At 38.1% G+C, this 14,889-nt stretch overlaps 1 protein-coding gene across 6 annotated transcripts in view; it reads right to left on the reverse strand.

Moving 5' to 3' along the window:
• LOC136863178 (general transcription factor IIH subunit 1) overlaps positions 1 to 14,889 on the reverse strand; it is a 506,000-nt gene that overhangs the window by 337,589 nt on the left and 153,522 nt on the right. For all 6 annotated transcript variants that reach the window (XR_010859163.2, XM_067139528.2, XM_067139529.2 and 3 more), the window contains exons 4-5: positions 7,661 to 7,817; positions 7,310 to 7,553 (exon numbers count right to left, since the gene is read on the reverse strand). Coding sequence is in view for 5 of the 6 variants with exons in the window: in XM_067139528.2 (XP_066995629.2) it covers positions 7,310 to 7,553; positions 7,661 to 7,817 (401 nt within the window). In the remaining variant the exon portion in view is untranslated. The remainder of the gene's footprint in view (positions 1 to 7,309; positions 7,554 to 7,660; positions 7,818 to 14,889) is intronic.

Raw genomic sequence — 14,889 nt, forward strand, 5'->3', positions numbered from 1 at the left:
TATTATAAATTCTAAAGCACATTTAAATACTAATGGTGATAAACAGTCTTCTTGTCTCAAACCTGTTTTAATCAAAAATGGTTCAGAAACCTCTCCTCTAAACTTTACTTTTAATATGGTATTTGTTAAAGAAGTTCTATCAGTTTAATTAATTTAGGATAAGGCCAAAATTCCATACAATTTTTAACATTGAAGGTCTATATACAATCATATGCCTTCTTAAAGTCAACAAATATTATTGTAGGCTTGTTTTGTTTTCTGAGGTACGGCATTATTAATTTTACAGTAATCCTTTTTGCTATTTGCTTTACGTCGCACTGACACAGATAGGTCTTATGGCGACGATGGGATAGAAAAGGCCTAGGAGTTGGAAGGAAGCGGCCGTGGCCTTAATTATGGTACAGCCCCAGCATTTTCCTGATTTGAAAATGGGAAATCACGGAACAACATCTTCAAGGCTGCCGACAGTGGGACTCAAACCCACTATCTCCCGATTACTGGATACTGGCCACACTTAAGCGACTGCAGCTATCGAGCTCGGTTACAGTAATGTGTTCAGCACAACTTCTCCAGCGTCTAAAGCCTCCTTGGTATTCTCCTAAGTCAATTTTCTAGCAATTTTCTAGTTGATATTTAGTCCTTCCATATAAGATCTTGGAAAAAAATCTTGTATGTGCAGTCCAAGATAATCTTCTATAATTATCTGGATTACTCTTATCTCCTTCTCTCTCTTATCTCCAATGTCCTGAAAAGTGTTCAGTGATCCAAATTTTTGTTAAAGCCGTGTGTAAGGAAATCTGAATCATATTACTTGAATATTTCCATATCTCTACAAAAACCTGGTCTTCTCCACATGCCTTATAATTAAGTTATTTCAGTGCTTTTTCTAATTCTTGAAATGTTGGAGGGTCTTTGTTATTAAATTTGGCTTTTATTGGAGTATTTGCATTAATTTGTAATAGTTCCTTAGGTTCTTCATAGTTCAAAAGTTTACTGAATGCTTTTGCCATAATCTTAGCATTTTCACTACTGCTATGTGCCATTTTTCCATTTTTATCTTTCACATACCTCCATATTGGGTTGGCGTCAGGAAGGGCATCCGGCCTAAAACAGGGCTAAATCCACATGTGCGACATAGTTCGCACCCGCGACCCCACAGATGTGGGAAAAGCGATAGAAAAAGAAGAAGAATATTAATGTAGAAGGAGCATTTTCTGTAGTTGTCTTCCAAAAATTTTATAATGGTCTCTAGAATTGGTGTTATGATAATTAACTTCAATGGAGTTTATTATATCCTTACGAAATTCTCTTAATTTTTCTAATATTTTGTGAGAATTTCTTCCTGATAATTTTTAGGTTGATAGCATTTTCTTCCGATTTATGGGCTTGAAACTTTAACAATGCCTGACGTCTCTCATGAATTTCATCACATTCTGTCGTCCACCAGGCATGTTTCTTACAAGGGTTCAATGGAGCTAACTTTTCAGCTTGTTTTTTGAGAACTGGGATCAATTCTTCAAGCTCATCTTTCAGTTTTATTGTTTGCGTGACTTCCTAAAATCTGTTATTTTTTTATTAACTGGTGTGGGTCATAATTCCTCTTTACTTTATTAGTTTTGATATTCTTCTTCTTTAGTAGTGCGAATTTAAGTTTAATTTTGACAATGTAGTGATCAGAACCAGTATCTATTCCTCTTAATACTTTTAGATTATAAATTTCCTTATGGAAAACTTTATCCATGCAAACATGGTCTAGCTGCCATTCCCCTTTCCTCCAATCAGGATGCTTCCAAGTTTTAAGCTTGTTTTGTTTCCTTTTGAAATATGTTGATTTAGATATATGTTGTTTTAGATATAACTTCAACAAGTCGCTAGCCATTCTTGTTTGTAAATTCATGTGGAGTCCATTTTCCCATTATATCTCTATATTTTTTCCCTTCCTAATTGGGCATTGAAGTCCCCTAATAAAATTTTAACATTACTTGTATTTACTTTGTTCATTATGTGTTCAAGGAGATCCCAAAATTTATCCCCTTCTTTCCTTGTTCATGTTAGAAAATTGTTTCATTAGTAGGGGCATGGGCATTTATTATTGCATAAATTTTGTTTGTTGTTTTCATAATAATAATTTTATTTGCTTTACGTCCAACTAACTACGTTTTTTAAAGGTTTTCGGAGACGCCGAGGTGCCGGAATTTTGTCCCGCAGGAGTTCTTTTACGTGCCAGTAAATCTACCGACACAAGGCTGACATATTTCAGCACCTTCAAATACCACCGGACTGAGCCAGGATCGACCCTGCCAAGTTGGGGTCAGAAGGCCAGCACCTCAACCGTCTGAGCCACTCAGCCTGGTATGTTGTTTTAAAGGTGAGGGTTACAATTCTTGGTGATACTGCTTGAAAATCAATTGTAGAATCTATTATTTTTAAATTCACTATAAATCCTGTTCCAAATTGGGGACACTGATTCTTAACTCTTCGGTCAGGTATCCCATTATAAATTCTATAACCTTATGATTCAAAAGGTTTTTCCATTGTGTTTCTCATTAATAATATTAGTAATAATAACATGTTGTGGTGCTGGTATTCAAATCCCGCATGCAGCGCGACTTGCATCCAGTTCTCACCGGCAGAGCTGGCCAAGCAACCAGCTGACACTCCACGTCACCGCTCGAGACACTCGAGTGGGCCGGGATAGAAAGCAGTCAATCGTCCAACAGCTAACCTCACACTTCAGAAGTGCAGAAGATGCTCTGTATAAGCAGCTTATGAAGTGCTCATGAGGTTTCTACCTCTAGACTCGCTGACATCCCTCAAAACTTTATATTCTCAAATCTTCAGCTCTTGAATGAGCACTTCAACTTTGCAAGTCAGTTGATATGCAACATTTCTCCCTCATCGAGTCTTCATTTAGTTTGTGTACTGGCAACGTGTAAATATTGTATGTATTGTATATTGTATGCAACTGTTTATGTGACAAAACCGTCTGCTCTATGAAAACACTTTCCCTTCAACAGAAGCTGGACTTTCAGTTTAATATGCAAGTGGGACAAATTCTGCAATACTGTATCGTTGCAATTCTTCTTTAATAAAATTTTATTTTGTGTGTGTGTGTGTGTGTGCGTGCGTGCGTGCGTGCGTGCGTGCGTGCGCGCGTGCGTGTGTGTGTGTGTGAGTGTGTGTGTGTGTGTGTGTGTGTGTGTGTGAGAGAGAGAGAGAGAGAGAGAGAGAGAGAGAGAGAGAGAGAGAGAGAGATAACTCTTAATACACAACACGAAATTGGCGACGAGGAAAAGCTTGTACAGCAAAATCAAGCCTCTGCCAGTACAATACGAAAGTGACATCATATGTGTGCAGTACAACACCACACAGGCACGACACCGTTTGCAATCAGACTTTCAGTACAGTTCTCTGTTCGGTATTTTCTTGGAGTACACCTGTCAATTAGGGCTTATGACATTTCTTCAACATGTCGAACCCCACTCCATTGGAAGCTATCTTACAACAAATACAACAGTAGGAAACAGCCTTTGCTGAAGCTTTAAAGATATTTGCTCCTCAGCGGCAGATTCCTACAGTTCCCGCATTTGCCCCTTTCGACATAACCAAAGAAGAGTGGTCAGTTTATTATTCTAGAATCCAGCAGCATTTTATATGTCACAGCATTCGGGACGAAGTGCGCCAGAGAGCCTGTTCCTCAGTTCGGTCGGCAACGAGACCTATGAATTACTTTGAAAATTGAGTCCTGAAGAAAATATCTCCGAGGTTCCTTTTGCCCAGTTGATTGGTAGATTAAAGCAACACTTCACGCAAAACCCTTACGTCATAGCAGCAAGATATAAATTCTTTCAATGCCGCATGAAAGCAGGACAGATTCATACAGACTGGACTGCAGAATTACGTGGCTTTGCTAAAACTTACAAGTTCCATTGCAAGACACCAGACTGTACTACAAATTACGCTGATTCCCTCATCCGCGACATGGTCATATTACACACTCCTGAAGAAAAGGTCTGCTTTGACGCTGTCAAGCACAGCCACCCTCCTTTAGAAAATGTTCAGCGTTTAGCAACTGAATATGAGATGACGAAACGGACTACTGCAGAAATCACTCAGTCCGGTGAGATAGCTCTGCTTACGCATCCACGCAACATATGAGCTAAGTCGCATGACTCGCCCACCTGTAGTGAAGAGTATCATCGCGGGTAGTCTAAATTAACTTGGTGTGCTATGCATAGTAAAAATAGTTTATGAGCAACTTACAGTCCTGTCGCGGATGTCATAAGTATCATGCTCGGCGTGACTGCCGATTCTTCAAGGCCATTCGTTTGAATTGTCGGAAACAGGGCCACATCCAAACAGTTTGTCATAACAAGTCCTACTCAGTCAATCAGCCTTCCAAGAGAACAGACCAAAATGGGATGGAAATCGATTAACTTAATCTGGTTGTTCCTACTAAGAATTCAATGAAAATTATAATTCCGCTTAAGTTCGACCAGCAATCTGTAGATTTTCAGCTCGACACTGGCTCTCCTGTTTCTATCACTAATCTAGCGACATATCATCACCTTGGAGCGCCTCCATGTTCAGCATCCGACGTTCAACTCGTCACTTTCAATAAACAGAAATTGACATTGAAGGTCAGATCTGCATTTCTGCTGACTACAAATGCATTCACCACCCAGTACTGTTACTAGTAGTTAACACGCGAGAGGCCGCGCCCGTATTAGAACGCCAAAGGTCGCGCGAAGGCAAATTGCTCACGCTTAATATTTTAATGAGTTGCTATTTTCCTTTTGCAGTGAATGCTCTGATAAAAATATAAATATGTACCCTATTTAACTGCCTGTCAACTAGTACTAACATAATTACCCAGTAAAAATATTTTATCAATATAAAAAAATTATGAATTTTTTTGCAAAATCTGGTAAAATTACGAGAGTTTTTAAAGAGCGTGAGAGGTAGCGCGTGAGCAAATTGCCTCAACGTTTGCATTTGTACATTTCAATGAATGATTTGGTCACAACTCAAGATAAAACTACAGCACCACACTTCACTGAAAGCCACCATAAACCTCATGAATTTTACTAAGAAACTTTCTTGAAAATGCAGTCATGTAAGAATGCACTACGCGAGGGGTCGCACGAAGGCAATTTGCCGCGGCAGATGCGAGAGTGAAAGAAAACTTAAACTACTCTGGAACGCAGCAGGTAATATACTGACGATAATCAATGTCAGGCGGGAGTGAGGGAGGGGAGGGATGAAACAAGCACCCTAAAGCAACTAGCAAAGAAATTATTAACTAATATTAAAAAAGTGCGGCAAACTGCCGCGGGTGCGACTTCTTGTGTGTTAATAACTACAACTCCTCTGATATTATGGGAATGGATCTGTTCAATTTGTTAGGTTTCTAACTTCATGATGGAGTTAATATCCTTTCAGACTATGCAGGCCCATTCCTGAATTCTATGTGGTTCATAGTCATCGATGCCATGCCTAATTTTACTTTTGTGGTGGAAATGCATTCGACCACCACAGAAGCCTCTGTTCGTGCCTTACAGAAAATCTTTACTACAGAAGGCTTACCTGAGACTATTATTTCTGACAACGGTCCACAGTTTGTATCTGCCAACTTTCAAGATTTCTGTAAGCATAATGGTATACGTCACATACTGGCATCTCCCTTTCACCCTCAGTCCAATGGTGAAGCTGAACGGTTTGTGCAGACCTTCAAGAGAAGTATGCGTAAAGCTCTGCACACTGGCATCAACAAGGAACAAGCCTTACTACAGCTGTTGGGCACCTATAGGACGCTCCGTGGCAATGACAGCCTCAGCCCTGCCCAAAAACTACACGCACGTTCTCACGGAACATTACTTTCTATGTTACAGCCCCTTCCTGAACAGCAGTCGCTTAGTTCCAGGAAGTCCCAGCCCGGAGATAAAGTTTTTGCCAGGACTTTTTGGCAACATTCAGCCTAGGTCCCAGGTACCATTCTTCAAACTCTTTGAGCCTGGTTATATCACTTCCATATGGAGAACAGAACCATCCATTGCCATCAAGATCATCTACACCGACGCTTCAATGCAGCACCAGAGGTGGACTCTCCCACACCCCAGAGGCAAGCTATCGCGGACCGTGCTTTGGACCAACTAATTGGTATGGGTTCTTTTCAGGAGGAACCTTCCTTGCCTGCAATGGACCAGCCTCTCGCCACCACAACAAATTTGGCAAACTCTCCACCTCAACTTCGCCGATGCCTCAGCCGCCGTCACCCCACGTCATACCAGTGAGGTTAGGAAGGGAGGGTGTTGTGGTGCTGGTATTTGAATCCCACATGCAGCGCGGCTTGTATCCAGTTCTGTCCAACGGCTAACCACACCTTACTTCAGAAGCGCAGAGGATGCTCTGTATAAGCAACTTACTGAACAAGTAGACTGAAGCTAGCTCGTGAGGTTTGTACCTCTAGACTTACTGACATCTCTCCAAACTTTCTTCAGCTCTTGAATGAGCACTTCAACTTTGCAAGTCAGTTGCTATGCAACATTTCTCCCTCAATGAGTCTTCATTTAGTTTGTGTTCTGGCAATGTGTAAATATTGTATGTATCTCAAATGTTGTAGTAATCTGTTTATGTGACATATCCGTCCGTTCTATGGAAACACTTTTCCTTCAGCAGAAGCTGGACTTTTGAGTTTAATGTGCAAGTGGCACATATTTTGCAATACTGTATCACCGCAATTCATCTTTAAGAAAATTTTGTTTCATGTGTGTGAAATAACTTTCTTAATACACAACATAATAATAATAATAATAATAATAATAATAATAATAATAATAATAATAATAATAATAATAATAATGCATTTTATATCGATAACAATTAACAATAATTATTATATAGGGATAAGCCCCAAAGGATGGGATGCTCCTGCATTTAAAGTATGTAACAATCTCTAACAAGAATTTCACATTTATCATCATCAAAGGATCTCATTCATAAATAACTTTCAGGCGATGAATACTTCAGAGGAAGGCACAAAGGGAAACATTAGTTGGGCTTTAAAACATTATGAAGCCAGAAAGTGAAGTTTCCTTCAATTATGGCAAATTCACACTGACAGAAAGAATATGCCTACAGTTAAATCATTCATGCTAGAGTAATATGAAAGCCAAACATATCTGTATGACAACTCCAATCAAGAAAAATTAGTGTTCAGTGACTGCTCAGAAAGAAAGATTTCAAGACAAAAAAAAAACTGTGTGGCATCTACAGAATTTAAAAAAAAAAATTATTCTTCTACAAATACCTTGATCATCGAGTTTTGCACAATCAGTGAAGAGATCCTTCGTTCCAGTATGAATGCGATCACGGTGAAAATAATGAGATTGGAAAAATTTAGTCCAAAACTGGCCCTCGGTCAACTTGTGAGGTACATACTCCAGATGCTTTTTCCGTACAGCGGGATATGTCTTGAATATACATTCAATAATATCAAACGTCAAGTTGTACTTCAGACCATTGCAACCATCTGTTTGCGGTTTGATTCCAGCCTGCAGGATTTGATAGACGAGAGATTAAAATCACATACATTTATATTTCAGTAATTTGAATATGTAGAATTGCATATCAGTTATACACAAAATAATGCCTATCTCACCAAAAATGCACCAGAAACACCAGTCTCTTGTTTCTTGGTTTGCTCCTGCTGGGTATATTTCCCACTCTGCTGCAACCAAAATTCCTCTGATGTAATAACTTTTGATATCACAAGATCTTTGTACAGCTGGAGAAGAGGTGGATTTTCTGATAATAATCTGCAAAAGGTTTATGAAATAAATGTGAGTCATACAGCACACTAAGCACAGATATGTAATATGTTCAAGGTGACAGGATGTTACTCGCATAATAAAAGAACTTAAATTGCAAGAGAAAGAAGAAAAACAAGTTTTTAGAAATATAGTACAATGCGCCTTGACTGGATTCAACTCAGCTCATACTGCAGCAAAAAGCCACCTGTATTTTCCTCAAACAACAAATAATGTAGGCAAATGAGACACCAGTCTTTGTAATGTTTTCTTAAGAGGGAAGGATTGAAAATTATAGTATCAAAATACACCTCTTGATGTTTGATTATGCATGGTGTAAGAAAAACCACATGCAAAAAATAGCTGCCATTTTGATCTGGAAGACCTACAAATCTAGTCATACTATACCTATAACTGTACCTGGCTGGACTGGATAACCTTAGCTGCTGGCCAACTCATGAAGTCTGAACGCGTGCAGAGGAATGGGAACAGATAAGCTGGACAGTTGGTTTTATTATATCAGTTTAACAGGAAGTACTATAGCTATTTTGAAGGTTGTCTAAGATAAAGGAGAATAGTCGCAATATATTCCTTACAAGGATAGGTCTTAAAACCTACCAACGTTTACAGTTCACGATGAGTTATTTCTGTGATAAAGGTCTTCCTTCTACAGGAGAAATTAATTCAAAAGAAGAAGAAATGGGTCAGTCTGCAACTGATTTAACTGATAATAATAAAAAAGCATTCATCGTATCATAGAGGCATTTCATGATATAAATGAGAACAGCAATGACAGTGACAGCTACAGTGATTTGGATCCTGAAACCACAAGCGATGACGAAGGATCAAGTTTGAGACTACAACACGAATCCCCAGAATCAAGAGATGCAACAAGTCTGTCTCCGTGTAAGTCATCAAGTTCCAGCTATGTATAGTCCTAGTCCAGAAAGGAAACCTTAAAGGGTCTACTACCAGCAATGCGTATAAAGAAAAAGGGGTGAGTTCTGGATTGATGAAGGATTAATGAAGCAGAAGTCATTTATAATTGTTCAAAGGCACTTTCACTTGGTTACACTGGGATGTCTACTTTAAATGTGGAAAAAATAGGAGGAAAATCGGTTTGAAATTGCAATGGGAAGAACACATGCATATGAAAAGCTTTATTCTCGCTTTCAGGAAGCTAGAAAAGCAAAAAAGAAACATAAGTGATTAAGATTTGGGACTGTAGGCTCTGAAAATTTTGCTGGGACTTTTGTGCTTCTGCATGGATTGATCAATTCAAGAAAAACCACAGAATTTACAGCTGAAAGATCACCAAATTTGTTTCATGATCCCATGTATATGACGATGCAGAAATTTACAGAGTAGCAGAAAACATTTGTAAAGACAACCAAAGGGTGCTTTATTAATTAAACACCCTCTTCAATTTACAGCATGGATCAGTGGATTTGAGAGAGAAATATGGTATAAATGGAGCCTGCTGGAACCTTCAATCCAGTAGCTTTGAAAAAGATGTTTAAAGCTGATATTATTGTCACAGCTACAAAATGGGGGAAAATGAGAAAGGGAGAGTTAATACAGTGGTTTAGAGCAGTGGTCTTCAAAGTGGGGAATAGTGAAGGGGAGGCACCAGCTGTGATTCTTACATTTCTTTTTCTGTGATAAACTTTGTGAACAAATATTGCTGTCCTCAGATTCTCATTATCCATGAACCTAGGCAGGAAGCTCCCCCCACCCACCACTCAAGGCTAATAAACTCTTACTTCTGTTGTCTTATTTCAGAAGAACTGACCAGTAGATCCTGACAGCAGGAATTCTGAGGAAAGGCACCAGTAACGTTTCCCCACACACCACCCTTTCACCCGCCATCTGAGGCGGTAACTCCTTACCAAACACTTAACAACCACTAATGATAATAAGCCAGCTGGTAACGCAACCGGCATTTCCTTGCAATACTATAACAGCAGATTCTTCTATTTCACCACTGTTGACTCAATTTCAGCCAGGCCTTTGCAGTCAGTTCGAAGATAGTAAGTGAACAGGTGAATTATAATGTGTGTCCAGTGGAAATAGCCCGATTTACAATAAACTGACAAGTATTGTCATACTAGTAACCATGGAGAAGGGGCTGATTAGCAGCAAAAAAAGATCCCATGGAAGTGATTTATTGAGTGCTTGTCCTCCTTCGAAGATATTCAATCCAAATAAGGAACAAAATTTATATTTTATCAAAGTAGGCGTTCGTTCTTCTTCCATATCTACTTCTGCTCCCACCAACAACATTAATTCTACACCCAAAACCAAAGTGTGTACATTCTGGTACACTATTTTTCAAAAATAAAATGTTTGTCTAGATATTTAAATCCACATGGGCAGCAAAAAGAAAGTGTCAGATTTGTATAAATTTGAAAATACACACATGTATATTTAAAGAATTAAGCAGTACAAGAGACATGATCATAATAATCTTAATATGAGAACGCAGGTTTGTTTGAAATGATCATACCTTCCTAACTCTTAATACAGGAATGTAGCTACCTGAATGAACCCTTTCCCAACTGCAATTTTCCCACAACGTACTAATGTTATTAATGGATAAGGGAACTCTTGATACATTCAATCAATAGCATCTGTTTTATCATTTTCCTTCAAACATTAAGATAATGCCAAAAAATATAGAGTTCACCACAGAGTTTTCAGAGTTTTCATGTATTAGCTAAATCAACAGGAAAGAATTTACCCTTGTACTCAGATGCAGTATCATAAGATAATTCTGTTCTGATCTATTGAAAGAAAAAGTGATCACATTTTCCTATACTTAATTCCACCAGAAACTGGTATTTCATTTCCATGTATGATATTTTATTTTTTAACTAGCTGATGTACCCATGCTTTGCTATGGAATTCTACATTGTATACAGAATTTTAGGTTAGGTAGTGTACACTTTGTGAGCAAGATTGTCTTAAACTGTATAGCTCTTAACGTTACCCTAGAAACGCGACGGGTGGTCACCAAACATCTTTTCTCATAAGAAGACTGAGGGAATTTTCACTGTAATGGTAGACCCAATTTCATACCATCAGTCACAATTAGGTTGGGATGTTTTCATTATAATGCCTTTTTACATCCTCAGAAAGACTGTCTTAGGGGTTTTCCCAACTGAAATGAACATACAATGACGTCAATAGGAATGGCACGATTAAAAGCAATGCTTTCATATTACGAAATACTCGTTCAAATGAAACACCACACATTTTCTCACTTTTAACGAACAGGACTACGCTGCCTATCGAACAGTCCAAAGTTCCAGACCTAGAATGACCAAACCGCAGACAGCCGTGATCCGTGAACACTCTTCGGCTTTCTTCGGCGGGGAGAGGGTCGAATAGTGGAGACTCCCAGGGCAAAAACTATGCCCAATTACTATTCTGTTTCCTAGGAATACCCGATGACTCGGAAAATGTCAATTCACTACACTGGCTGCAGAAAAATCTATCTGACTTCAAGGCAAATTTTTCCTCCAAGCCACTGCTAGTTTGGGATAAACTGAATGTAGAATTTAATAAAAGTGAAGAGAAAGAAGCTTTTCTTAAGAAACGGCTCTTTTCAGAGTTGAATTTTGAGTTATTTAGGGAATATTGTGGTGCTATAATTTGGAAAAGGCCTAAATTGTTATTCTAGACCAGGCCATACTACTACTACTACTACTACTACTACTACTATAACTACTACCACTAAGTGAGGCTCTGCCTTAAGTATATACACTGCTCACTCAAAACAGCGCGTCAGAGTAGGGATCGAATAGCTGAAATACTGTGATGATCCAGTGTGTTACGTACCAGCAGTATCAGAAAATGTATGAACCAGAGGAATGGCATGCTAAAGAAGAAAGTTTTCTAACTCCCTGGCTATTTCCCGCCAATATTTAGTCAGGCTGTTGTACTCGGTACACAGCAGTAATCCCATCTATCGGAGTTGAGAGGCAGCATAAGAGACAAAGAACATCACAATAAACAATGGTCAATGTAATGTTATTGTTGATCAATGTTATGCACTTTCGATATTATAGGCCTTCACATTTCGTTTTCTTCCGACTCTGAAATGCCACTCTTATCATGGTCGGTACGGTAAAACTGAATAAAAGATAAATGATTGGAAATTGTATTCTCTATAACTTTCTTATATAGTAATTTTCGATAGGACCAATAACATTGGTATTTAAAAATTACATTTTAGGCACCTTCCCCTAAACTAAAATTTCATCCAAGATGAATAAAACTGTTTGTAGCTTAGATTGTAGTTTCTTACTCTCCGACTCTATATACCAATTTTCATTAAATTCTGTTAACCTATTTTCTCGTGGCTCGGCGTTGATATGGACTTGGCAACAAAAATACAAATTCATAAATGTCTGCGTTATCATAGCCGGTACGGTAAAAATGTAGAAGACAAAAATGGTCGGAAATTTAATTCTCTATAACTTTGGTTATGTAGTATTTATCGATACGACAACTAATAATATAAATATTTGATAATTACATTTAGGCCTTCCCCTAAACTACCATTCCACTCAGCGTAAATAAAATTACTTATATCTCAAACTGTAGTGGCTCATTCTCCGACTTTGCATACCAATTTTCAACGAAATAGGACCACTATAACGTAAATATTTAAAAATTAAATTTTAGGCCTTCCCCTAAACAACCATTTCACTCAGCGTGAATAAAATTATTCATAGGCTAGATTGTAGCGACGTATTCCTCGACTTTGCATGCCAATTTCTATGACGATAGGGCTATTAACAACATTAATATTTGAAAATTATATTTTAGGCCTTCCCCTAAACTACCATTTCTATCAGCGTGAATAAAATTATTTATGGCCTAGATTGTAGAGACTTATTTCTCGACTTAGCATCAACCTCGTGTCTGTAGATTTACGGGCACTTAAAAAGAACTCCTGCAGGACTAAATTCTGGCACTTCGGCATCTCTGAAAGCTGCGGGTTGCCTTCGTCTAAGCCAGATCCACTACCCTCTAAAATGGCACTAATTCTTCACACTGCTGCATATCCCTCATTTGCAATCGGTGCCTTGCTGAGTTTGTTCTTCACCATAACTGACACACTACCCCTTGCTTGTTCTACTTTGGATACCAGGTCCTTTATTATTTCTGAACACTCACATAATTATAAACTGGAAGTTTCTAGGCGAGAGATTGTTTTTGACAGATCTCTATAATATGAAGTAACATATGCTAATTTTCCAGAAAATCTTTGGAAAACAGTCGTGTACAATTTTCATTCATGATACCTCACTCCTGTAAAAAAGGAAAAACAATTTCATGCACAGTTTTGTAGTGTTCACAGTAGTACTCCACTGTGTTAAGCCACTTTCCCCATCAGGTGAGCACTGGCAGAGCAGAAAGAGGAAGCGAAGGCGCATGATCTTCGAATATCACCACCTTCCTTCAGTGGAGCCATCACAAATACTTTCTTATTTTTTGATATTAACTGGTCAACATCAGAAAAATTCAGCCATATTACTTCAGCAACTCTTGCATTCGTAGCCTCATCAACGGATACCCAGATGCTACTGTTGCCTATGCTAATTCTAATTTTCCAAAGCGAGTCTTCATAACAGGAAAATAAATTTTTCACATTGTTGCCTCATCCAGGGTCGACTGTGTTGTATATGTAGTTAAGAATTTTCGGAAGTGCTTGTTGACCATTTTATTAAGCGGAATATTGGTAGATAGCAATATTTTGCACAGGTCTTGTGAGAAATACGGAAGTTTGGTGACGAAGATTTCATTGTATCAAGCAAAACAGCCTGCCTGCTCTGTTCAGAAGAATTTCAATTAATGCGGCTTTTATGCTTAGCCATAGCACAGTGATGCTGCACATTATATCACTTTACCAGCATTTTAACACGCTTTACAAAGAAGAATTGTTCTGTTAGTTCTAAATAACTCTTCACCAAACTCTCACAAAATTTCTTAATTTTACACCTTCACTGCAGTACTAAGAAAACTAATGAAGCAGTGCTTAGAGAAATAAACACCCAGAGACATTCAATAACAACGATAAAAAGAAGAAAAGCGTCAGTTTTCGGTCACATTCTCTGGCATAATGACTTCATAAAGAACTTGTCTGAAGGCAAGGTGATGGGAAAGAAAGGCAGAGGGAAACCACGGAAGAAGATCATTGAAGAGGTAGTTGAGATGATGGGATGCCAAAGTTATGGAGAGATGAAAAGGATCGCAGAGAGAAGAGATCAATGGTTGCAGCGACAAGGCAAAGCCTTTAGATAATGATAATGATGATGTTGACTGCAGTACTACAACAGTGAGTTGGCAGGAAAGGTAAAGGGGGGCTGTAATTAGATCCATCAACTATGAACTGAGCTAGAGATAACATGAAATTTCCTAGTTTGCTAATTGCTTCCGAGCTAAATATATACTACAGTGACATCCTACACAATGAGACATCCTTACAAGAGCTCTTTCTCAGAATCAGGTCTTATATACCTGTTACTTGTCTGTTTCAGAAAAAGAAAGATAAATATATCTACTACAGTATTTGGAAATACTGTGTTTGAAACTTGACACAGACATCATGTACCTTGTTAAAAACAACACCTGAATTCAAACAAAAATGCTCAAAGTATATAATCAAATATAACCGTTTATCAATGAGACATCCTTACAAGAGCTCTTTCTCAGAATCAGGTCTTACATACCTGCTACTTGTCTGTTTAAGGAAAAGAAAGAGAAATATATCTACTACAGTATTTGAAAATCCTGTGTTTGAAACTTGCACAGACGTTAAAAACAACATCTGAATTCAAACAAAAATGTTCAAAGTATAACTAAATATAACCGTTTATCATTAAAATGAGCAAAATATGACCAAAGGAATAAAAATGGCCAAAATATGCACTTATATACAACATAAAATTGCTTTTAACAGGTCAAGGACCTGTCATTAACACTATTTTTCAGATTTTGGCTAAAATGAGTTCAGGAAAGAAATAGGACTTTTCTTTAACATCCAAATTTCACTTATTACTGTGACCAACCC

The sequence above is a fragment of the Anabrus simplex genome, chromosome 2 (genome assembly GCF_040414725.1).
Source record: "Anabrus simplex isolate iqAnaSimp1 chromosome 2, ASM4041472v1, whole genome shotgun sequence".
Taxonomy (NCBI): Eukaryota; Metazoa; Arthropoda; class Insecta; order Orthoptera; family Tettigoniidae; genus Anabrus; species Anabrus simplex.